We start from the raw sequence: 24,529 nt of genomic DNA on the forward strand, positions 1-24,529 counted from the left end.
ATAGGGTGTTGGTGTGGCCACACCTCGAGTATTGTGGAAAGAAAAGGACACTGACAAAGAGTCATCCAGACTCAAAACTTAGCTCTTTTCTCTCCACAGATGCTGTCAGACCTGTTGAGATAGTCCAATATTTTCTGTTTTAGTTTCAACATAAATCAGTTATTTAGTCAAGATGGAAATTGAGATCAGACACTACTGAAAACAGTTATTGCCTTATAAAATATTGGACAGATTTGGTCCGAACTCAATTAGAGGGTTGCTGACCTTTCAATACATTTGATCTTATCCGAACAGAAGTCCTATCTCTCTATTCAGATAGACATTAAGCAAACAATGATGGGAAGACGGTCAGTTTGGTATTGGGGGAAGGGATAAAAATTGCAGACAATGTGTCAAGCATCGATTTCGAAGCAAGCACCTACTCTCTCTCGTCTTCGCCTCCTGCTGCAGGAGGATAACTGCAGACCTCCCAGGGTAGGTGGCGCCGTTGTCCCCGGGTGACAGACGGAGAGGGGCTCTTGTCACCAGCAGGATCTCTTTGTTGGCGGTGGTGGGAACATGGCGGCGGGGATGAGGCAGGAGTTGGCTGTGCTGATGAACTCCAGCGGCTCCCACAAGGATCTAGCCGGCAAGTGAGTAACACAAGGAGACTGCGTGAGCGTGTGCAGGTTGTAGTCCGATCGGCGGCAACTGGAGAAGGCAGTTGGTGGAGCTTTGCCTCCTAACGGCCCAACCTCAGCAGCCCTCACCCAGCCTGGAGAGCGGTTCTCATGTCAGAGCCGCCCGCCAGCCGTCACCAAGGTTGATGCTTGAACAGTAAATGTGACTCGGAGCTGTCAGCCTTGTCTATGAAAACTATATCACCTCTTGCCTCCAGGCTGGGATCTCCAGGGGGGTTAAAATATATTCTCACATTTGATAGGTCGGGGACGGGAAGGGGGTGCGGGTCAAATGCCTCCTGTCAGTTTTTAGCAAAATCTCCATAACAAGTATCCGTTTTACTCGTTAACATTTTTTTGTTAAAATGATTCGCCACAAAGATTTGTGCTTCCAACATTCATGGATTTCATGATTCAAGGAGCTTCCCCACTCCGTGGTGTGAAGGCATCAAACCATCATCTATCTATATGATGGGTAGATAACCATCGGTGATCTGTCCGACAACTGCTGTCGGACAGATAGACATTTGGTACCCAAGATTAGAGATTACGGATTTAACCTGGCGTGTACTATCCTTTACAGTCAAATCTCCTGCAAGGACTAATTGTTTATGAGAAAAGTACGAGCGGCTACCTTTGGTACGAGCATAAATGTAGATTTTGACCCTGACAAACGCCGGCAGCTGGAGAAGGCAGTTGGTGGAGCTTTGCCTCCTCACGGCCCAGCCTCAGCAGCCCTCACCCAGCCTGGAGAGCGGTTCTCATGTCAGAGGGTTAGATTGTTGGTGGACAGTACCATGATTGACCGGTATATTCATGCCACATCGGTGGTCCCTGGTTTTATCTATATGACTGACATGAGCACAACTTTTGTACTCTTTAATTGTGAACGAATTGTGCGGTTTTTTTGAAGCTAAAGGATGTCGATCCTCAGGACAAGTAGAGCTGGACAAAACGCAAATTGAAAATCTATCCTTTCTACTTAGCCTCGGAATTCCCATTTACCGTTTCTTGACTGCAGTGTGTTATTTCCTAGAAAAAAGTGAGTCATGAATCTCTAGGAAGAGGGGATTCAGCAAAAAAATGTTGTGGGAACCTCAATCTTAGATTGTCAATCACTGCCTCAGCAGAGATAGAGGTGAAAGAACAATACTTTTTTTAAAGTTGTGATGAAGAACTGCAACTTAATTTTATACAGTATGTATATATTATGTCTATAATATGTATTATTTCTATTATATTCAATATAATTTAGTTAATTGCATGTTTAAATGCTATGTCACAGAAACCTGGCATCTGTTGCGAGCAAAAAAGAAACTGTTTGTAAGTCACTATTTCAAAACATCAAATGGCATTGAAACATTTCCATGTGGAAAGGTGGTATGCAAATGCAATTATTTAATTTTGATATTGTCAATAGGATTTAATTCAAGCATAATACTGGACAACTAATTATATATTTTGAGGGGCTAAATTTGGATGTAATTGAGAAGACCAGTTTGAACGAGAGAATTGTAGGGAAAATACACAAGTTATTGTGACGCAATGTAATTTGATGTTATGATTTATGATGGCACAACTTTTGTGATCATTGCTCAGAATGGTTTTCTTTCCAGCAGCATTATGAATTTAATAGTATTACTGCTTTGGAGAGTTGGAACTATAGGAATAGTTGGAACTACAGCAACAGTTGGTCTTAGGTCACACACAAGATGCAATTGAATGGGAATCTTCACAAGACCATTCTTTGTTGAAACATATATTCAAGAAAAATAGCTTTCTTAAAAAAAAATCTCAACGTTAATAATACATTCTTTATTTTTAGGTTGTCACAACTTATGTTTACAATGCAGACTCTGATATCAGACCTTTCTGATTTGAATGTAACAAATCATACATTGAGGCATCAGGATAGTCGGTTAAAACCCCTTATACGTGTTGCACCATGGTAGCACAGTGGTTAGCACGGTTGCTTCAAAGCTCCAGGGTCCCAGGTTCGATTCCCGGCTTGGGTCACTGACTGTGTGGAAACTGCACGTTCTCCCTTTGTTGCGTGGGTTTCCCTGGGTGCTGTGGATGTGTGAGATCGATTCCTAGCTCGCAGTGGGTAGGTCCTGTCTAACTAATCTCATAGACTGAAGAAGATGTCCTATTTGCTGGGTATTTTGCCCTTTTTGTTGGTGGGGGTTTGGTGGAAGAGAGGGACATTTGAAAGCTGCAGACAGATGTATCTAGACTTCCAAAAGAGATTTTAAATTTAAAGCAAGAGGTGCAAACTTTGTTGACAAAATAAGTGTAGTGGAAATCATGGGTGCCAATTTATTAATGAGTAATTGGGTAAACAGAAGCAAGGCAATAGTAGTAAGGAGAGCCAAATTGCATTGAGAACTATTGAATGGGGTGCCAAAATCTCTGTGATGGCATTCTCTCCTTTGTTTGGTATGAATAAATGATCTGGACCAAGAATCTGCAACCTGTGGCTCACGAGCCATATGTAGTTCTTTAACATCCACTTTGTGACTCTGAACTATTTCCAGTTGAATTACATATCCATGAAAAAAATCATATAAAAGAAGGTGTGTTTTTATTGTAAGTATAAAAGGCTAATGGTGCTTCACCTTATGGTTTCAAGTCATTATTTTAACAAGAACATCATACTATAAGAGCATAGCAACTAGGAGTAGGACATCTGGCCCCTTAAGCCTGCTTTGCCATTCAATAAGATCATGGCTGATATTTTTGTGGATTCAGCTCCACTTAACCGCCTGCTCACCAACCCTTAATTCCTTTACTGTTCAAAAATCTATCATACTTTGGCTTAAAAACATTCAATGAGGTCGCCTCAACTTCTTAACTGGACAGGGAATTCTACAGATTCACGACCCTTTGGGTGAAGGAATTCCTCCTCAGCTCAGTCCTAAATCTGCTCCCCTTTATTTTGAGGCTATGCTCCCTAGTTTTAGTTTCATCCACCAGTGGAAAGAACCTCCCTGCTTCTATCTTACCTATTCCCTCCTTTATATGTTTCTACAAGGTCCCCCTCATTCTTCTAAATTCCAATGCGTATAGTCCTAGTCTACTTCATCTCTCCTCATATGCCAGTCCCCTCAACTCTGGAATCAACCTAGTGAATCTCCTCAGCACCCCCTCCAATGCCAGTACATCCTTTCTCAAATAAGGAGACCAAAACTGTACACAGTACTCCAGGTGTGGTGTCTCCAGCACCCTATACAGCTGCAACATAACCTCCCTGTTTTTAAACTCCATCCCTCTTGCAATGAAGGACAAAATACCATTTGCCTTCTTAATTATCTGTTGCACCTGCAAACCAATTTTTTGCGATTCATACACAAGGACACCCAGCATGTTGCAAATTTTTACGATTTAAATAACAGTCCATTTTGCTGTTATTCCTACCAAAATGGATAACCTCACATTTACCAACATAGTACTCCATCTGCCAAGCCCTTGCCCACTCACATGAACTATATCCCTCTGCTGACTTTGTGTCCTCTGCACACTTTACTCTACTACTCATCTCAGTGTCATCTGCAAACTTTGACACATTACAATTGGTCCCCAGCTCCAAATCATCAATGTAAATTGTGAACAATTGCAGTCGCAACATTGATCCCTGAGGCACACAGCTAGCCACTGATCGCCAACCAGAAAAACAACCATTTATCCACACTCTTTGCTTTCTGTTAGTAAACCAATCCTCTAACCATGCTAATATATTACCAGTAACCCTATGCACCTTTACCTTGTGCAAAGCCTTTTGTGCGGCATAGATCATAGAACATACATTGCAGTAGGAGGCCATTTGGCCCATCGAGTCTGCACCGACCCACTTAAGCCCTCACTTCCACCCTATCCCCGCAACCCAATAACCCCTCCTAACCTTTTTGGTCACCAAGGGCAATTTATCATGGCCAATCCACCTAACCTGCACGTCTTTGGACTGTGGGAGGAAACCGGAGCACCCGGAGCAAACCCACGCAGACACGTGGAGAACGTGCAGACTCCGCACAGACAGTGACCCAGCGGGGAATCAAACCTGGGACCCTGGCGCTGCGAAGCCACAGTGCTATCCCCTTATGCTACCTCGAATGTTGTCAAATGTCTTCTTGACATCCAGACACACCACATCCGTTGATTCCCGTTGTCCACCACACTCATAATGTCCTCAAAGAATTCCAGTAAATTAGTTAAACATGGCCTGCCCTTCATGAACCTATGCTGCATCTTCCCAATGGGACAATTTCTATCCGGATGTCTCGCTATTTCTTCCTTGATAATCATAGAATTTACAGTACAGAAGGAGGCCATTCGGCCCATCGAGCCTGTACCGGCTCTTGGAAAGAGCACCGTACCCAAGCCCACACCTCCACCCTATCAAATAATTTAGCATGGCCAATCCACTTAACCTGCACATTTTTGGACTGTGGGAGGAAACGGGAGCACCCGGAGGAAACCCACGCACACACGGGGAGAACGTGCAGACTCCGCACAGACAGTTACCCAAGCTGGGAATCGAACCTGGGACCCTGGAGCTGTGAAGCAATTGTGCTAACGACAATGCTACCGTGCTACCCGGTATGATAGATTCAAGCATTTTTCCCACTCCAGATGTTAAGCTAACCAGCCTATAGTTACCCGTCTTTTCTCTACCTCCTTTTTACCTGAGAAGGAGTTGTGCTCCGAACGCTAGTGATTCGAAACAAACCTGTTGGACATTAACCTGGTGTTGTAAGACTTCTTACTGTACTCACCCCAGTCCAACTCCAGCAACTCCACATCCTTTTTTAAACAGTGGCGTCACATTTGTGTTTTCCAAACTGCTGAAATCACCCCAGAGTCCAGCGAATTTTGGTAAATTACCACAAGCGCACTTGCTATTTCCCCCACCATCTCTTTTAGTACCCTGGGATGCATTCCATCAGGGCCAGGAGACCAGTCTACCTTTAGCCTCATTAACTTGCCCAGTACTACCTCCTTAGTGATAATGATCGTTTCTAGTCCTCACCTGCCGTAGCCCCCTTGCCATCAATGGTTGGCATGTTATTTGCTTCTTCCACTGTGAAGACCGACACAAAATACATGTTCAATGCCTCAGCTATTTCCTCATTTCCCATTATTAAATCCCCCTTCTCATCCTCTAAAAGACCAATGTTTACCTTAGCCACTCTTTTTCATTTTATATATTGTAGAAACCTTTGCTATCTATTTTTATATTCTGTGCTAGTTTAGTCTTATAATCTATCTTATTTTTCTTCATAGCTTTTTTCATGGCTTTCTGTTGGCTTTTAAAGATTTCCCAATCCTCTAGTTTCTCATAAATCTTTGCCACTTTGTATGCATTTCTTTCAATTTGATACCTTCCTTTATTTCCTTCGATATTCATGGCTGATTATCCCTTTTCCTACAGTCCTTCCTTTTCACTGGTATATACTTTTGCTTAGTACTGTCCTCCCTCACCCTAGTGTCGTCGCCTTTCTTTAAGCACAAGACACTGGTATTGGATTTTACCTTCTCACCCTCCATCTGTATTTTAAATTCAACCATACTACGATTGCTCCTTCCGAGAGGATCCCTAACTATGAGAGCATTAATTATTCCTGTCTCGGACAGCACGGTGGCGCAGTGGGTTAGCCCTGCAGTCTCACGGTGTCGAGGTCCCAGGTTCGACCCTGGCTCTGGGTCACTGCCGTGTGGAGTTTGCACATTCTCCCCATGTTTGCGTGGGTTTCGCCCCCACAACCCAAAGATGTGCAAGGTACTAGGATTGAATACACTAAATTGCCCCTTAATTGGAAAAAATGAATTGGTACTCTAAATTTAAAATAAATTAATCATTCATAAATTTTTATTCCTGTCTCATTATACAGGACCAGATCTAGGATAGCTTACACCCTTGTAGGTTCCATTACATACTGTTTGAGAAAACTATCACGGATACATTCTATGTACTCCTCAAGGCTGCCTTGACCGACCTGGTTTGACCAATCGACATGTAGATTAAAATCCCCCATGATAATTGCCATACCATTTTTACACGCATCAGTTATTTATTTGCACGCCCCACCTTGATATTATTTGGTGGCCAATAGACTACTTCTCATCAGCGACCTTTTCTCCTTGCTATTTCTAATTTGCACCCGAATGGATTCAACCTTTTTCTCCATAGAACCTATATCGTCTCTCTCTACTGGCGTAATGCCATCGTTACATATCGGAGCTACATCACCTCCCTTACCTTCCTGTCTGTCCTTCCAAATAGTCTGATACCCCTGGATATTTAGTCTGTCATGGCCACCCTGCAACCATGTCCCTGTAATGGCTTCTAAATCATACTCGCTTGCGATAATTTGAGCCGTCAACTCATTTAACTTGTTTTGAATGCTACGAGCAGTCCGGTAAAGTGCCCGTATGCTATTTTTTTTAGCTTCATTTTGAATCCTAACACCTCCATTAATAACATCTCCCGAGTTCCTTTTAACCCATCCCCTCACGTGCTAACCTGCTCCTTTGCTGCCCATTAAACATTATACTTCCTGCAGTTTTACCCTTCCCTCCACTCACCCTTGCTAGTTTAAAGTCCTTGTGACCACCCTACTCTTTACTCTTTTAAAAACACCTATTTGAGTGGTATAGCTATACCACGGGTATAGAAAATGGGTGTCATTTAACACCCAAAAAACATAGTTCTGTTTTGGGCACGTAGAGTGGGGAACTTCTCGGCACCTACAGTGCCAAGAACAACTCCGCTATCAAACGGGGCTCTAGATTTGTTTTGCATCTGTGGGGTACGCCCCGCCGAGGCCACACTTTCCTAATTTCCTGCACTAACTGCAGGAAGAGATTGGGGCGCCATTTTTAAATACCGCCCTGTTCTCTTGACACCAATTCCCAAGCACCCCACTGTGGCCTCTGGACCCACCACTGCCCCAACTTACCTCTTAGGGTATCCTCAACCTCACCGCATCTCATAAGAGCAGGGCACGCCTGGGCTCAGTCCCTGGCATGGGCAATCTGGCACCATGGCACTGCAAGCCTGACACCCTAGCAGTGCCCCAGCCAGCCTGGGCACCCTTGGCACTCCCATGGCATTAGGGTAGCAATGCCAGTGTGGCACTGAATCGGACATTGACATATTTAAATAAGCCTAATGGATCACTTAAATACGTAAATCTGGATCTCTCCCAGCAAGGGTAAGATTCAGTTTGCGACGGGCCAGATCCTGTAGATCCTGCAAGGCATTCCGAGCATTGTAAATCTCACGCGGGTCTATCGCGAGATTTAATGGCCTTGTCTTGTCATCGGGTTGGGTGCAGTGAGGCCGGTCGATCGCGTCCTATGTCTTTGGTTCAAGCTGAGATGATAATTTCTTCTGAATGTGCTAAAATAACCTCTTTTTAATCTAATACAAAGACATGGACAAGGAACAGGAGTCGGCCATTCAGCCTCTCGAGCCTGCTGTGCCATTTAATAACAACATGGCTCATCTGATAGTAACCTCAGATTTGCATCCCGCTTACCCCCAATAATCTATCACCCCCTTGCTTACCAAGAAACTATCAACCACTGCCTTCAAAATATTCAAAGAGTCTGCTTCCACCACCTTTTCAGGAAGAGAGTTCCAAAGAGTCATGACCTTTTGAGTGAGAGAAATTCACCTCATCTCCATTTTAAATGGCGACCATATATTTTAAAATAGTGATCCCCTAGTTCTGGATTTTCCCTCAAGACACATTTATGCCTACACTCTACTTCCTGTTAGCCAGCCAGTCTTCTCTCTGTGTCAATATGTTATCCCCTATAACATGAACTTTTATTTATTTGTAATAATCTTTTAGATAGCACTTTAACAAATACCTTCTGGAAATCTACAGTTTATCCATTGGTTCCCCTTTATCCACAGCACAGGTACTCCCTCAAATAAATAAAAAAGTTGGTTAACCATGATTTCCCTTTCACATGTTCACTGATGATTGCAGAATGTCCAGAACCATTCACGACTTCCCAGATACTGAAGCAGTCAATGTCCAAATGGACAATAACCAGGCTTGGGCTGTCAAGTGGCAGGCAATGACCATCTACGACAAGAGAGAATCTAACAATTGCTCCATGAGTTCAAATACATTACCATTGCTGGATTGGACTATCAACATCCTGGGGGTTACCATTGGCCGGAAATTGAAGTGGACTAGCCATATAAATACTCTAGCTACAAGAGCGGGTCAGAGTGTAGGAATCTTGCGGTGAGTAACTTACCTCCTGACTCTAAAGCATGTCAGAAGTGTGATGAAATACTCACAACTTGACTGGATGAGTGCAGCTCCAATACTCAAGAAGCTCTAAACTATCCAGGACAAAGCATCCTACTTGATCTGCGCCCCATCCACAAACATTCACTCCCTTCACCAGCTACAAGAAGCACTGCAGCAGGGTACCAAAACTCCTTAGAAAGCAGCTTCTAATCCCGTGACTGCTACCACCTAGAAGGACAAGGGCATCAGACATATGAGAACACCACCACCAGGAAGATCTCCAAGCAACTCACCACCGTGACTTGGAACTATATCACTGTTCCTTCTAACTTCTGGAACTCCCTCCCTAACAGCATTGTAAGTGTATGGACTGCAGTGATTCAAGAAGGTAGTTCTCCACCACCACCTCCAGAGAAAATGGGGATGGACAATAAATACTGACCTAGCCATTGATGTCCACATCCCATGGAAGAATTTTTTAAAAAGGTAGCTGGTGGAATATAAACTAAGTCAATACATTTGGAATATAAAGCTAGTTTTAGTAATGGTGTCCTTAACAACTATTATAAATTGTCATAAAAACCCATCTGGTTCACTCATATCTTACTGTCCATAAATCTGCTGTCCTTTTGGTGACTTCAGACCTACAGTCATGTGGTTGACTCTTAACTGGCCACCTTATCATAGAAACATAGAATCATAGAATGTACAGTGCAGAAGGAGGCCATTCGGCCCATCGAGTCTGCATCGACCCTTGGAAAGAGCACCCGACTTGAATCCACGCTTCCACCTTATGCCAGTAACCCGACCTAACCTTTTTTTTTGGACACTAAGGGGCAATTTAGCATTGCCAATCTACCTAACCTGCACATTTTTGGACTGTAGGAGGAACGGAGCACCCGGAGGAAACCCACTCAGACACAGAGAACGTACAGACTCCGCACAGTCACCCGAGGCCGGAATTGAACCCGGGACCCTGGAACTGTGAGGCAGCAATGCTAGCCACCGTGCCGACCCTTATATTGCCCAATCCTCTGAAATGACCTGGCAAGACATTCAGTTCAAGGACAAGTAGGGCTGGACAACAAATGCTATCCTTGAAAGAGAAAAACGAAATACAGGACTGTTAGTTCCAGAATTATGTTAAATAAACTTCGAGGTAAATGACAACCTGACCTGAGGTTGACTGAGGATAGGGTGGTCTTTTGCCCAAAACATTATTATGCAAAGATGACAGAATTGACAAGGTGAATCTGAAATAATAATTTAACATATTTGCATTTTCTTCCGTATCTGCGTTGATTTCGTCCGGGTGCTCCGGTTTTCTCCCCCCAGTCCAAAATGTGCAGGTTAGATGGATTGGTAATTTTTATCTATGCATAATTTGTGGAAGGATTGGTCATTGTTGGCAACTGCCCATTTTTCTTTTTTAATAAATTTCGAGTACCCAGTTTTTTTCCAATTAAGGAGCAATTTAGCATGGCCAATCAACCTACCCTGCACATTTTTGGGTTTTGGGGGGTGAGACCCACGCAAACACGGGGAAAATGTGCAAACTCCACACAGACAGTGACCCGGGGCTGGGATTGAACCCAGGTTCTCAGCATCGTGAGAAAGCCATCGTGCTGTCCTACTGGCAATTTCTCATTCCATATTTTCCTACATTCAGTCATACTCACTTATGAAGTAAAAGTAGTTCTGTGAAAATCACTATCAGAGTGAAGGCAGGAATGGAATGAACATTATAAAAATCCAGCGTGAAACATATTAATATGAATGTGAGGTCAGTAATTAAAGATAGTATTACCAAATTTCCAGCTATATTGATACATTTTCTAACTGCATTATGATATGCATTAAGAACATAAATAGGTAATTTGGCATTTCAAGCTTTCTGTACCATTCATTAACATCAGGCGTGATTTAGAGGCCTTGTTGTGCCCAACTTGGTGCCGTGGTAAAGCCGTTGAATCTCGCAAGATTTGCGAGATCCGACAGAGTCTCGTGAGAAGTTGCAATTTGGATTTTGCCCTCACTGCCGTGACCCAGATCACTATGGCTCATTTAAATATATGTTCGGCAGATTCTCCTGGTGCTCAGGACTCAACGGCCGTGCCTAGGAGACCTTGCCAGGGCACTGTTTCATACAGGTCTACACAGAGTGGACCAGGTGTAATGGCACCTGAGGTGGGGGGGGGGGGGTGTCTCCCAGGCTATTAGAGACCCTTGGATGGTCGGGAACAGGGCAGAGTAGTACCCTGACTGTCCTGCTGGCACCCAGGCACCTTGACTGCCAGCCTGGCACCCTGCCACTGTCAGACTGGCAGGGGCACTGCCAGTGTGCCAAGCTGGCAATGCCAGGGTGGCAGGTGCAAATTGCAAAGGATTGGGCTCGGGAGGCCTTACCAGGTATAGGGGGTGTGCGGGGGTTCCTGGGGAGCTCCATAAGGTTTGGAGAGGGAGGGTTGAAAACTGTGCATGGGAGGGAGGGAGGGGGGGGGGGGGGGGAGGAGGAGGGGGGGAGGGAGGAGAGGGGGGAGGAGGAGGGGGGGAGGGAGGAGAGGGGGGAGGAGGAGGTGGGGGTCACTTGAAAGGGGGCGGGATAAGGTTGAGGGCAGCCTTCCAAAATGGAACCCCGATCTGTGAGGATTGTCAGTATGAAATCACTCTTAAATGCGGCCTCGATGGAGAAATTCTCCCTGAGGCCAAAAAAACCAGCAAAGTCCAATTGAATAGAGAGATGCTTCTCAGCGTTGCTGAAGCCGAGAAACATCCCACCGTAGTTGCCCAAAACAGGACAAAGAAATTCCTCGGCTGAACCGTGCCCATCATGGCTGATCTAATTGTGAGCGAACTCCACTTTTCTGTCTGCCCACCACCACCACTGTGCGCACCCCCCCCCCCCTCCCCGACCACCTCCATTTAGCCAACCCAGCTATCCCGTTGCAAGCTTCTTTGCATCCTCCTTACTTTTCCACCAAACTTCGTACTATATTGTTGCAAACTTGGATACGTTTCTCTGTCTCTTTCTCTAATTAATTTATATATATGTATATTAGAAATAGTTGAAGCCCAAGTGCTCATTGCTGTAGTACATTATTTTCTGCAGCCTGCAGCCCAGAAAATGTCCCATTTATTCCTACTCTCATTCTGTTCATTAACTAATTATTCATGCTAATGTATTGCCTCAGTCCCATGAGTCCTATTTTTGTAATAATTTTTGTGTAATAGCCTCTTGATGTGGTGCATTATTGAATATTTCTTGAATATTCAATTGCATATAAATTTAACAAGGGATATGGAGTAGCAACATATAATTAATGGTACAGTTGTAGGTAGTGTGCTGGGATAGAGGGACCTGGGTGTTCATGTGCGTAGATCTTTAAAGGTGGCATGACGTATTGAAAGAGTGAGTAGCAAAACATATGGGGCTGCCACATGGGACATGGCGGACTTTAACCGTGGAGCGGCACCAGAATTGTAGCCCCCCCCCCCCAGATCGTGCGCGCCCGCAGGTCCGTGATGCCCGATCGCCCCCATGGCCATCCATGAGGCCCCCCCCCCGGTTGATCGAACCCCCCGCCCCCACCAGTCCACAGCCGCCACTGGCTGTTCCTGATGGCCGAAAGGTGGTTAGAACCACGGCATTGGGAACTCAGCCAGTTTTCCTCGCCGAATCACCGGGTGGGAGGTCCTCTGTTAATGGCCCCCTACCCGCGCCGAGTAGTTTGCGTGCGCGATTTGCGAGCGATTCTCTGGGACCGGAGAATTGCGGGAGCGGCATCGGACCCCGATTTTGCCGTAAACGGGCATTCTCCGTCCCGCGACGTTTGAGATTTCGGAGGCTCGGATAATCTAGCCCATGGGATCTTGGGCTTCATAAAGAGACCCTACAAAACCAGGTTAAAGTTCAACAGGTTCAGACGACGGCTTCCACAGAACGTGGGAGCCATTCATGCAATTGTTCCGGGACCTGTTTGTGGCCAACGAACAAGAGGAAGAATAGTCGGGTGGCCAAGAATCAGGGGAAAATGGACGGGAATCAGGGGAAGGTAGCCGGGGGGGGGGGAGGGCTACGGGTTCGTTATGGGGGTTTGATGGCAAGCTAAGGCCCAAAACCAATTTGTAAATAAGTGCCTATAAACATGTGCCTCGGCCATATTGAGGAATGTAAAATATGTATGCCGGTTAAAGGGGGCGGCCACAGTTGTTATTATGAAGATGCTTACCTGTAAATATACATGTTAATTTTTGCGTGTTTTTTTTCTAATAATTTGTAATTTGTTGGATATAAAATATGAAAACTCAATAAAAACATTTTTAAAAAAAAAGTTCGGCAGGTATGTTTCGAATCACTAGCCCTATCCAACGCTGGCATCTCCACTTCATAAAGAGAGATATTGACTACAAAAGCAAAAGGGTTATGCTGAACATTTATAAAGCTCTGGTTAGGCCAGAATTGGAATATTGCGTTCAGTTCTGGCACATAATTTAAGGAAGAATACGAGAGCCTTTAAGCAGGTGCAGAGGAGATTTACCAGCATGGCTTCAGAAATGGTGGATTTTAGCTACAAGATTCCAAGTTTTTGTCTCTTGGCCATCTGAGCTGGAAATTGCTGCCTAAGAGCTATAGGGATATAGTGTAGGAATGGGATTGACTGGATTCATCTTCAGAGAACTGGCATGGACTCGATGGGCAGAATTGCTGCCTTCTGTGCCAAAATAACTCAGGAACAATACCGGTTCCCCCATATCCATTCTGCTAGTTGCATCCTCAAATTTATCAAAATTGATTTCACTTTCATAAATCAATATTGAATCTGCTTAATCATATTATGATTTTTTAATAATTGCACTGCTATCATGACTCTAACAATAGATTCTGGCATTTTGCCTACGACTGATGGTTAGACTAGCTGAGACAGAGACCCTGTTTTCTCTCTTCCTTAAATAATCGGGTTATGTTACTTACAATCCTTGAGTATGGCTCTAGAATTGAAAAAATTCTGGAAGTTCAAAACAAGTGTATTCATTATCTCTAGCGAACCTTTTTTAAAATCCTAGCATGCAGGTACATAGATATATAGAAGATAGGAGCAGGAGGAGGCCTTTTGGCCCTTTGAGCAGCCTGCTCCGCCATTCACCACGATCATGGCTGATCATCCAACTCAATAGCCTAATCCTGCTTTCTCCCCATTGCCTTTGATCCCATTCTCCCCAATTGCTATATCCAGCCTCCTCTTGAATATATTCAAAGTTTTAGCATCAACTGCTTCCTGTGGTAATGAATTCCACAGGCTCACCACTGTTTGGCTGAAGAAATGATTCCTTAGCTCTGTCCAAAATGGTTTACCCTGAATCCTCAGGCTGTGAATCCTGGTTCTGGACACACCCATCATTGGTAACATCTTCCCTGCATCTACCCTATTTAGTCCTGTTAGAATTTTATAAGTCTTTATGAGATCCCCCCTCATTCTTCTAAACTCTAGCAAGAACAATCCTAACCTAGTCAATCTCTCCTCATATGACAGTCCCGCCATCCCTGGAATCAGTCTGGTAAACCTTCGCTGCACTCCCTCGAGAGCAAGAACATCTTTCCTCAGAGAAGGAGACCAAAACTGCACTCAATACTCCAAGTGTGGCCTCACCAAGGCCCTATGCAATTGCAGCAACACATCCCTGCTTCTATACTCGCAACCTCTCGCAATGAAGGCCAACATACCATTAGCCTTCTTTACCGCCTGCTGCACCTGCATGCTTACCTTCAGTGAATGGTGCACAAGGACACCCAGGTCCCGCTGCACACTCCCCCCTCCCAATTTACAGCCATTCAGGTATAATCTGCCTTCCTGTTTTTGCTTCCAAAATGAATAACCTCACACTTATTCAAATTATACTACATCTGCCATTGGTTTGCCCACTCACCCAACCTGTCCAGATCTTGCTCTAGGATCCCTGCATCCTCGTCACAATTCACCCTCCCACCAAATTTGGTATCATCTGCAAACTTTGAGATGTTACATTTTGAACCCTCATCCAAATCATTAATATATATTGTGAATATCTGGGGTCCCAGCACCGATCCCTGCGGTACCCCACTGGTTACTGCCTACCAATTTGAAAGGACCCATTAATCCCTACTCTTTGTTTCCTCTCTGCCAACCAGTTTTCTATCCACCTTAATACATTTCCCCCAATCTCATGCGCTTTAATTTTGCACAATAATCTCTTATGTGGGACTTTGTCAAACGCCTTCTGAAAGTCCAAATATACCACATCGACTGGCTCCCCCATGTCGACTGTACTGGTTACCTCTTCAAAGAATTCCAACAGATTTGCCAAGCATGATTTTCCCTTCATCAATCCATGCTGACTCTGACTGATCCTGCCACTGCTTTCTAAATGTTCCGCTATAAAGTCCTTGGTAATGGATTCAAGCATTTTCCCCGCTACCGATGTTCGATTTACTGATCTATAATTCCAGTGAGCTACCCTCCAATCTGCAGGGACAGTTCCAGAGTCTATAGAATCCCGTGAGATGATCACCAATACATCCACTATTTCCAGAGCCAGGTTGTCAGGTTCAGTGGATTTGTTGCCATATACTACCACTAATTTCTCCAGTACTATTTTTAATATTGATTGCATGTTCTCATTCTCACCAAACTAATGGTTCCCCATTATTTCGGGATGTTTTTATGTCTTCTACTGTGAAGCTAGATATTAGGTATTTGTTGAACATCTCTGCCATTTTCTTTTTTTTTTAATCACAAGAGGAAGATATTAGGAACTTTAGTCCAAAAATGGGGTCCAGGATGTAGCAGGGAATTTAGGGGTTAAACAGACTGAGGGAAAAGATTGCTAACAGCAGAGTCAGAGGGATACACCCACAGCCTGAGGTACCTTGTCCCATTCAGACTTAACCTCATTAGTGGGACTACCTCGGTTCAGCCAGGATGATCTACTCAAGATCCATTGTCATTTGGAGCAACCTTGTTTGATCAGCTGTTATTCCATCACAGAATCTGATGACCTATTGTCCTATGGTAGGTTAGTTGCACATGAATGAAAATGCTCTGTTCTTTTGTAGAAATGGAATGGAAATCAGACTGCCAAGATAATGATAATGGATTTGAGTCTGACCACCTCAGGGGAGAACCTTTGTTTTAGGGGGTGTTGGAGCTTAGTGTGTGTGAAAGAGAGAGAGAGAGATAAAAAGCTGATCTGAACAGTTACAGGCAGAAGGCTGTGGAAATAGACCAGAGAGGTCATGAAAGTTGCCATCAAGGTAGGCTTCGGAAAAGAGTTCAGAACAAATGTCCCTACCTGAAGAAAAATTGCTTTGTAAATGCAAGTATTGCCTTTGCCTGTTGGTGAAGGTGGAATGAGAGATGCATGTTCTGTTACAGAGTTGTTTAATGAGAGCTAGTGTGATCAGGTTAAAAAGCTACATGCAATCTGTTAGTGTTAGAGTTAAAGTCTAAAAGTTTAAATATTGTAGTCTTTCCTTTTGTTTTAATAAAGTTTGTTTGTAAAATTACCAAGCCCTTATATTATCACTCCTGGAACGAATCAATCTTTCCGCTTCATCTTAAAACTTAAAAAAGATATGGCAATCTGGTCCAGTCTCTTAGCCACCGTTGAGAGCTGACCAGGCTTCTGTCACACTTCCCATTACAATTTCACCCTTCTCTGCCTCTTATGGGTCCACATTTACTTTCATTAATATCTTCCTAGTCACGTTTAAAAAAAATTTACAGCACCCAATTCATTTTTTCCAATTAAGGGGCAATTTAGCATGACCAATTGACCTACCCTGCACATCTTTGGGTTGTGGGGGCGAAACTCACACAAACACAGGGAGAATGTGCAAACTCCACATGGCCAGTGACCCAGAGCAGGGATCAAACCTGGGACCTCGGCACCGTGAGGCAGCAATGCTAACCATTGTGCCACCGTGTTGCCCTCAAGCCACCTTTTCTGTGAGTTTTTTGTGTCGTAAGGAAACGCATATTTGTAGCAAGTAATGAAACAAAAAATGTAAATGTCACCACAGTCCCAGAGGACCCTAAGCTAATCTCCCTTATGAAAGCTGACTGGCGGTGATTTAACCTGAAGGTCATCACACCTTACGGGAGGGGCAAAGTTGAGAAGGCGGAGCCTTCATGAATAACCCTGTGTATAAATATTTTCAATGTAGTTTACCATGTAGTCATACCTTGTAGTTTGCTTTGTTTAGATTTAATACCCTAATTTCAGAGTTACTTTGAAATTATTTTTAAAAATTAATTTAGAGTACTCAATTCTTTTTTCCACTTAAGGGGCAATTTAGCGTGGCCAATTCACCGACCTTGCACATCGCTTTGGGGTATGGGGGTGAGGCCCACGCAGACATGGAATGTGCAAAAGTCATTTTCAAATTCTATATATCACCTCATTTACTTAGAGGTCTCTTTACTATAAGATTATTAAATAACACTTTCTTTTTTTAATAAATAATTTTTTACTAATATTTTAGCATTCCATCAACAACAAAAAGACAGAATTTGTTTTTTTTTACAAAGAACAGAAAGAACAGTGCCCCCCCCCCCTCCCCCCGGCGCATACACAGAAGAGGAAATGAATTAATGCCCGACATTGGCACAGAACAACTATGCCTGTCCTTTTAGTACAAACCAACAAAACATCCCCTTCCCCCTCCCCCTCCCCCCTTCCCCCTTCCCCCTCCCCTTCCCCCTCCCCTTCCCCCCCTCCCCTTCCCCCTCCCCCTTCCCCCTCCCCCCTCCCCCCTTCCCCTCCCCTTCCCCCTCCCCTTCCCCCTCCCCCTCCCCCTTCCCCCTACCCATTCCCCCTCCCCCTTCCCCTCCCCTTCCCCCCCTCCCCTTCCCCCCCTCCCCATCCCCCTCCCCATCCCTCTCCCCTCCCCCTTCCCCCTTCCCCTTCCCCCTTCCCCTTCCCCTTCCCCTTCCCCCCTCCCCTTCCCCATCCCCCCATCCCCCCTTCCTCCCCCTCCCCCCCACCCCCTCCCCCTCCCCCCAATCCCCCTCCCCCCCAATCCCCCTCCCCCCTCCCCCCCAATCCCCCTCTCCCTCACCCTCACACCCTCACCCCTCCCCTCACCCCCTCACCCCCTCAGCCCACTCACACCCCTCACCCCCCTCACCCCCTCACCCCCCCACCCCCTCACCCCCTCACCCACTCACCCCACTCACCCCACTCACCCCACTCACCCCCTCACCCCCTCCCCCTCACCCCCTCCCCCTCACCCCCCTCCCCTCACCCCCTCCCCTCACCCCCCTCCCCTCACCCCCTCCTCAGCTCAGCCCCAGCCGACCCCCTCACCCTCCTCCCCTCACCCTCCTCCCCTCACCCTCCTCCCTCACCCCCCTCCCCTCACCCCCCTCCCTCACCCCCCCCCCTCACCCCCCTCCCCTCACCCCCTCCCCTCACCCCCCTCCCCTCACCCCCCTCCCCTCACCCCCCTCCCCTCACCCCCCTCCCCTCACCCCCCTCCCCCTCACCCCCCTCCCCTCACCCCCCTCCCCTCACCCCCCTCCCCTCACCCCCCTCCCCTCACCCCCCTCCCCTCACCCCCCTCCCCTCACCCCCCTCCCCTCACCCCCCTCCCCTCACCCCCCTCCCCTCACCCCCTCCCCTCACCCCCCTCCCCTCACCCCCCTCCCTCACCCCCCTCCCCTCACCCCCTCCCCTCACCCCCCTCCCCTCACCCCCCTCCCCTCACCCCCCTCCCCTCACCCCCCTCCCCTCACCCCCTCCCCTCACCCCCTCCCCTCACCCCCCTCCCCTCACCCCCCTCACCCCCCCTCCCCTCACCCCCCTCCCCTCACCCCCCTCCCCTCACCCCCCTCCCCTCACCCCCTCCCCTCACCCCCCTCCCCTCACCCCCCTCCCCTCACCCTCACCCCCTCCCCTCACCCCTCCCCTCACCCCCCTCCCCCTCACCCCCCTCCACCCTCCCCCTCCCTCCACCCTCCTCCCTCCCCCCTCCCCCCACCCTCCCCCCTCCCTCCACCCTCCCCCCTCCCTCCACCCTCCCCGTCCCTCCAACCTCCCCGTCCACCTCTCCCTCTCCCTCCCTCCCCCTCCTCTCTCCCCCCCCCTCTCCACCCCCTCTCCCCCCCCCCCCCCCCCCCCCCCCCCACCTTCCCCGGAACAAACCGGTGGTTCCCCCGTATTGGGTATCCCAGCGAGGCCCCCACCTCCCCCTGTGCCGCCTCCATTGCCCCCAAATTTTGAGGGTAGCCACCACCACCGGGCTCATGGTATACCTCGTTGGAGGGAACGGCAGCGGCGCCGTCACCAGCGCCGCCAGGCTCGTGCCCACACAGGACGCCATCTCCATCCTCTTCCATGCTGCCCCCTCCCCCTCCATCACCCACTTACGCACCATCGCTGCATTGGCAGCCCAATAGTACCCACAGAGGTTGGGCAGCGCCAGCCCCCCCTATCCCTGCCCCGCTCCAAGAACACCCTCCTCACCTTTGGGGTCCCATGTGCCCACAGAAACCCCGTAATGCTCCTGTTAACCTGTCTGAAAAAGGCCTTCGGGATAAGGATGGGGAGGCACTGAAACAGGACAGAAATCTCGGGAGCACCGTCATCTTGACTGACTGCACCCTACCCGCCAGAGACCGCGGCAACATGTCCCACCTCTTAAACTCCTCCTCCATTTTCTCCACCAGCCTTGTAAGGTTAAGCTTATGCAGGGCCCCCCAGCTCCTGGCCACCTGCACCCCCAAGTACCTTAAGCTCCTCTCCGCCCTTTTCAATGGGAACCTACCAATGCCCCCTCCTGGTCCCCCGGGTGTACCACAAACAGCTCGCTCTTCCCAAAGTTGAGCTTGTACCCCGAAAAGTCCCCACATTCCCGGAGAATCCTCATCACCTCCGGCATTCCCCTACCGGGTCCGCCACATACAACAATAGATCATCCGCATAGAGGGACACTCAGTGCTCCTCCCCACCCCGGACCAGCCCCCTCCAGTTCCTCGACTCCCTCAGCGCCATAGCCAGGGGTTCAGTTGCCAGCGCAAAAAGTAGGGGGGGACAAGGGACACCCCTGCTTCGTCCCTCGGTGTAACCGAAAATACTCCGACCTCCTCCTATTCGTGGCCACGCTCGCCATCGGGGCCTCATATAACAGCCTCACCCAACTGACAAACCCCTCCCCAAACCCGAACCTTCCCAGCACCTCCCACAAGTACCCCCACTCAACCCTATCAAAGGCCTTCTCCGCGTCCAGTGCCCCCACTATCTCCGCCTCCCCTTCTACCGCCGGCATCATTATAACATTCAAGAGCCTCCGTATGTTAGTGTTCAGCTGCCTCCCCCTCACAAACCCCGTTTGATCCTCGTGGATAACCTGCGGCACACAGTCCTCTATCCTTGTGGCTAAGATCTTTGCCAAAAGCTTGGCGTCCACATTCAAGAGTGAGATCGGCCTGTATGACCCACACTGCTAGGGATCCTTGTCCCGCTTAAGAATCAGGGAGATCAGCGCCCGAGACCACTGTGTCACTGCGCTGCCCATTTTCTAAGAAGGAGGCCATTTGGCCCATTAAGTCTGCATCAGTTAACTTTAATGACAATTAGTTTATAATATCAGAAATTACAGAATTTTGAAAAATTGTGTCACTGTCCATAAAAATCCCAAAGTACAATTTTGTGTCAGGACTATGATTTTTGTAAGGAGATTGATTCCAGACAGCTTTTTGTCCCCTTTAATAGGTATCGGCAGATCCTGGAGAAAGCCTTGCAATTAACAGGGGCTGAGCAACTGGAGGCATTGAAGGCCTTTGTCGAAGCTAGTGAGTACAGTGCTTTCTAATATACATTGTGTACCATATTCATCAAAGATTGTATTATATGCTTTTTTCAATAATCTGACAAAAAATATCTCCATACCCTCCCAGAATTAAACCCCAAAACCCCTGCCCACAACTGGTGCCATCATTTAGAGGCTGGTTTAGCACAGGGCTAAATAGCTGGCTTTTAAAGCAGACCAAGGCAGGCCAGCAGCGCCGTTCAATTCCTGTACCAGCCTCCCCGAACAGACGCTGGAATGTGGCGACTAGGGGCTTTTCACGATAAATTCATTTGAAGCCTACTTGTGACAATAAACGATTTTCATTTCATTTCATTTCAGTTAGAGTTTCCCACTTATTGGGATTGCTGTTAGGAAAATGGGAACATAGGAAATAGGAACAGAAGTAGGCCATTCAGACGCTCAAGCCTTCTCCGCCTATCAATTAGACCATGGCTGATCTTCTGCCTAAGTGTTATTTTCTGCACCATACCCTTGATGTCTGTACCGTCTCAAAATCTGTTGATCTCTGTCTTCAACAGATTCAATGACTGAGCTTCCACAGCCTTCTGGGGTTGAGAATTCCAAAGATTTACCAGTCTTTGAATTTTTAAAATCAATTCATGGGAAATGGATGTCACTGGTTAGGCCAGCGTTTATTGCTCATCCCTTATTGAGTGGGGTGAGCTTCATTCCTTAACCACTGTAGTCCCTGAGGTGTTGGTACACCAACAGTGCTGTTAGGGAGGGTGTTCCAGTTTTTGACCAGCAAAGGAATTACACTGTATTTCCAAGTCAGGATGGTGAGTGGAATCCTTCACTTGGTGGTGTTCCCTGTGTCTGCTGCCTTTGTCCTTCTAGATGGTAGTGGTCATGGGTGTGATAGGTGCTGTCTCAGGAGGATTGGTGAGTTCCTGCAGTGAATCTTGTATGTAGATGATACACAGTGGATGAGCAGTAATTTATTTCAACTAAATATTGGGAGGGTTGAAGTCATTGTTTTCATTCCCCAGCTGTTGATTCCATCCAAAACAAAATTAAATAAATTAATTTACTTAGTTTAGTTGGTCTACATTTTTAAAAACTAAGTACTTCCAATAAATGTGGCGTTTAGACAACAGTCTTTCAGAAAATCTGTATAAGAATCAGACAACTTTGTGGTTTACTGCAGGGTATTGGGCCTGACTCTATCTAAATGCCTGGTGACAATAGTGGAGGGTATCAATTAAGAATACAATGCAGAATTAAACTGCTTTTGGCTTGTGTGCAATTTGTGCTATTATTTCTTGGCTTCGGTATGTAACGTTGCTGTCTTAAAAATTAGAGATGATTTTTGTTTCTCATCAAATGCATTAAATTGCCCTGAATGATTTTGGAATAGATAATGCAGAACAAAATTTTTAAGACGATAAAAAGCTCAGGTTTAGAAAGTTGATTTGTTTGCATAATAAATGTATCCATGGTCAATCATGTTTTCAACTTGAAAGAGTGTTGTCAAATGCTAGCTTCAGTGTGTGTTGTATTGAGAATAATAAACTCCTCTGTTGTACTGATTATGTTTTTGGATCCTTTCTATGCTTCTCACTCAAGATTATTTTGGCTCTCTTGATATAGATCATAATAAGCAAGCCCAACTCCTTATTCCCTCAACAATGTCTAAACAAGTCTTGAGAACTAGTTACATTTTCAATAACAACTGGAATACCAAACAGCACACAGTCTAGTCTTCAAAAGCATCACATGTCATTTTAAGTTTAAGATATAAAACAAAGATGCGTAATTTAACAATATTTAATTGAGCTTCCGGTTGCGGCTATGACCAGCTAAGTCGCACATTTGGCAGCTCCTGCGACAAAGGTGTTTAAGGGCCGATTGGAGGGCCCCGACGGTACTGTAAAGACGAAACCCGGTGGGGGAAGGCTCCCTGAGGAGAGTGAGACCAACTTTATGGTCGGTACTCGGAGTGGGGCGACAAAAAAAGCGGCAGCAGCTCCCCGAAAAAAGCGGGGGAAGAGGACCAAAATGGCGGCCGGTGGCGCACTAGAAGATTGGAGAAAATGGGCGGAGGAGCAGCAGGCCGCTCTCCTCCGGTGTTTTACGGAGCTGAAAGTGGAACTCTTAGAGTCTATGAACGCGACGACCACAAGGCTGATGGGGGCCCAGGCGACCCAAGAGGCGTCGATAAGAGAGCTGCAGCAGGAGATGACTGCAAGGGAGGAGGAGGCCACGGTCCTCGTGGGAAAGGTGGAGGTGCACGAGGCACTCCACCTGAAATGGCAGAGCCGCTTTGAGGAGCTGGACACGCGAATGAGGCGGAAGAACTTGAGGATCCTGGGCCTAGCAGAAGGCCTGGAGGGGCCTGATCTCCCGAAATATGTAGCGGAGATGCTGAGCTCCCTGATGGGAGAGGGGGCCGGTCCATCGCCCCTGGAGCTGGAAGAAGCATATCGGGTCATGGCTAGGCGGCCTAGGGCGAACGAGCCCCCGAGGGCGGTGCTGGTGCGATTCCAGCGTTTCTGTGATCGGGAGAAAGTGCTGAGGTGGGCCAAGAGGGAGAAAAGCAGCAAATGGGAGAATTCGACGGTGCGGATATATCAGGACTGGAGTGCGGAGGTGGCAAAGCGGCGGGCCCGGTTTAACCGGACGAAGGCGGTGCTGCACGCAAAGAGGATCAAGTTCGGAATGCTGCAGCCAGCGCGCTTGTGGGTCACCTACAAGGACCAGCACCATTACTTTGAGACCCCAGAGGAGGCATGGACTTTTGTTCGGGAGGAAAAGCTGGACCTGAACTAGAACTTGGGAACGCCGGCGGTCGAGGCCGCCCGAGTACCCTTGACTGATCAAGTGGCCCATGTCTTTCTTAGGCCAGGTCGGAACTTGGTTAAAGTTGATGGATCGTTTGGTTTCTTTGAAACTTGTGTTATGGGGGGTTTCTTTGTTCCTTTTTGTGTGTCTCTTCCCGTTGCCAACTTCCCTTAACTATTGTTGTTGTAGGGGGGGCTTTTTTACTGTTTTTTGATCTGTTCTTTAAGGGTTATGGTTACTGTTCTGTTCGATGGAGGGTGATGGTTAAATACGTTATTATTGGGTAGTTATTTAGTTATGCAGGCATAGTTATGTATTTATGTATTTATTTGAGATTTGTTATTTATATTGTTATATTGTTAAGTTGGGGAGGCGGGACGGGGGGGGTGCAAGTTGGTTATGCGTGTTTTCTTTTTCTCTTTTTTCTTCCTCTCGTTTTAAGGGGGCTTTTTTATGGGCTTGGATGGGGACGGGGGTGGAATTGAAGATGGCGGGGGTAGGGTGTGGCCGGGCGAAAGCGCGGGCTTTCCCCTGTTTCCCGCGCGCGGGACGGAGGAAGGGGGAGGAGAGAAGAGTGGGGTGTGGCCAGCAATGGCGGCTTTTCCCGCGCTGAAGCGGGGTCAGAGAGGGATGGCAAGGGGGGGGGGAGGCCCCTCCCCCCCCACATCGGGAGGAGTCGGAGTGTGGCAGGGGCAGCCGGGTCAGCGAAAACCAGCTGACTCTCGGGAGTACGATGGTGGATACACCGCGGCTAGGAGGGGTCCTAGCCAGGGGGGGGGGGGGGGGGAGGGGGGGGGGTTAGGGGGGGATACCGGGTTGCTGCTGGAAAGGCCGAGGACGGGAAGGGAAGAACGGGAGGAGAGAGGGGGGGGGGCCATCGCCATGGGGAACGGGTCAGAAGGGGAGGGTCGACCCGGGGCGAACAGGGGACAGGACATGGCTAATAGACAGGGGAAAGGGACGGGTCGCTC

The 24,529-nt window shown here is 47.3% G+C and overlaps 1 protein-coding gene across 2 annotated transcripts in view; it reads left to right on the forward strand.

Annotated features, from left to right (window-relative positions):
• The first annotated feature begins 518 nt into the window (after positions 1–518).
• Positions 519–24,529, forward strand: part of cops4 (COP9 constitutive photomorphogenic homolog subunit 4 (Arabidopsis)) — a 108,692-nt gene continuing 84,681 nt past the window's right edge. For both annotated transcript variants that reach the window (XM_038791685.1, XM_038791686.1), the window contains exons 1-2: positions 519–632; positions 20,678–20,757. In XM_038791685.1, the coding sequence (XP_038647613.1) occupies positions 559–632; positions 20,678–20,757 (154 nt within the window). In that variant the 5' untranslated portion in view covers positions 519–558. The remainder of the gene's footprint in view (positions 633–20,677; positions 20,758–24,529) is intronic.

This window comes from Scyliorhinus canicula, chromosome 3 (assembly GCF_902713615.1).
Source record: "Scyliorhinus canicula chromosome 3, sScyCan1.1, whole genome shotgun sequence".
Taxonomy (NCBI): Eukaryota; Metazoa; Chordata; class Chondrichthyes; order Carcharhiniformes; family Scyliorhinidae; genus Scyliorhinus; species Scyliorhinus canicula.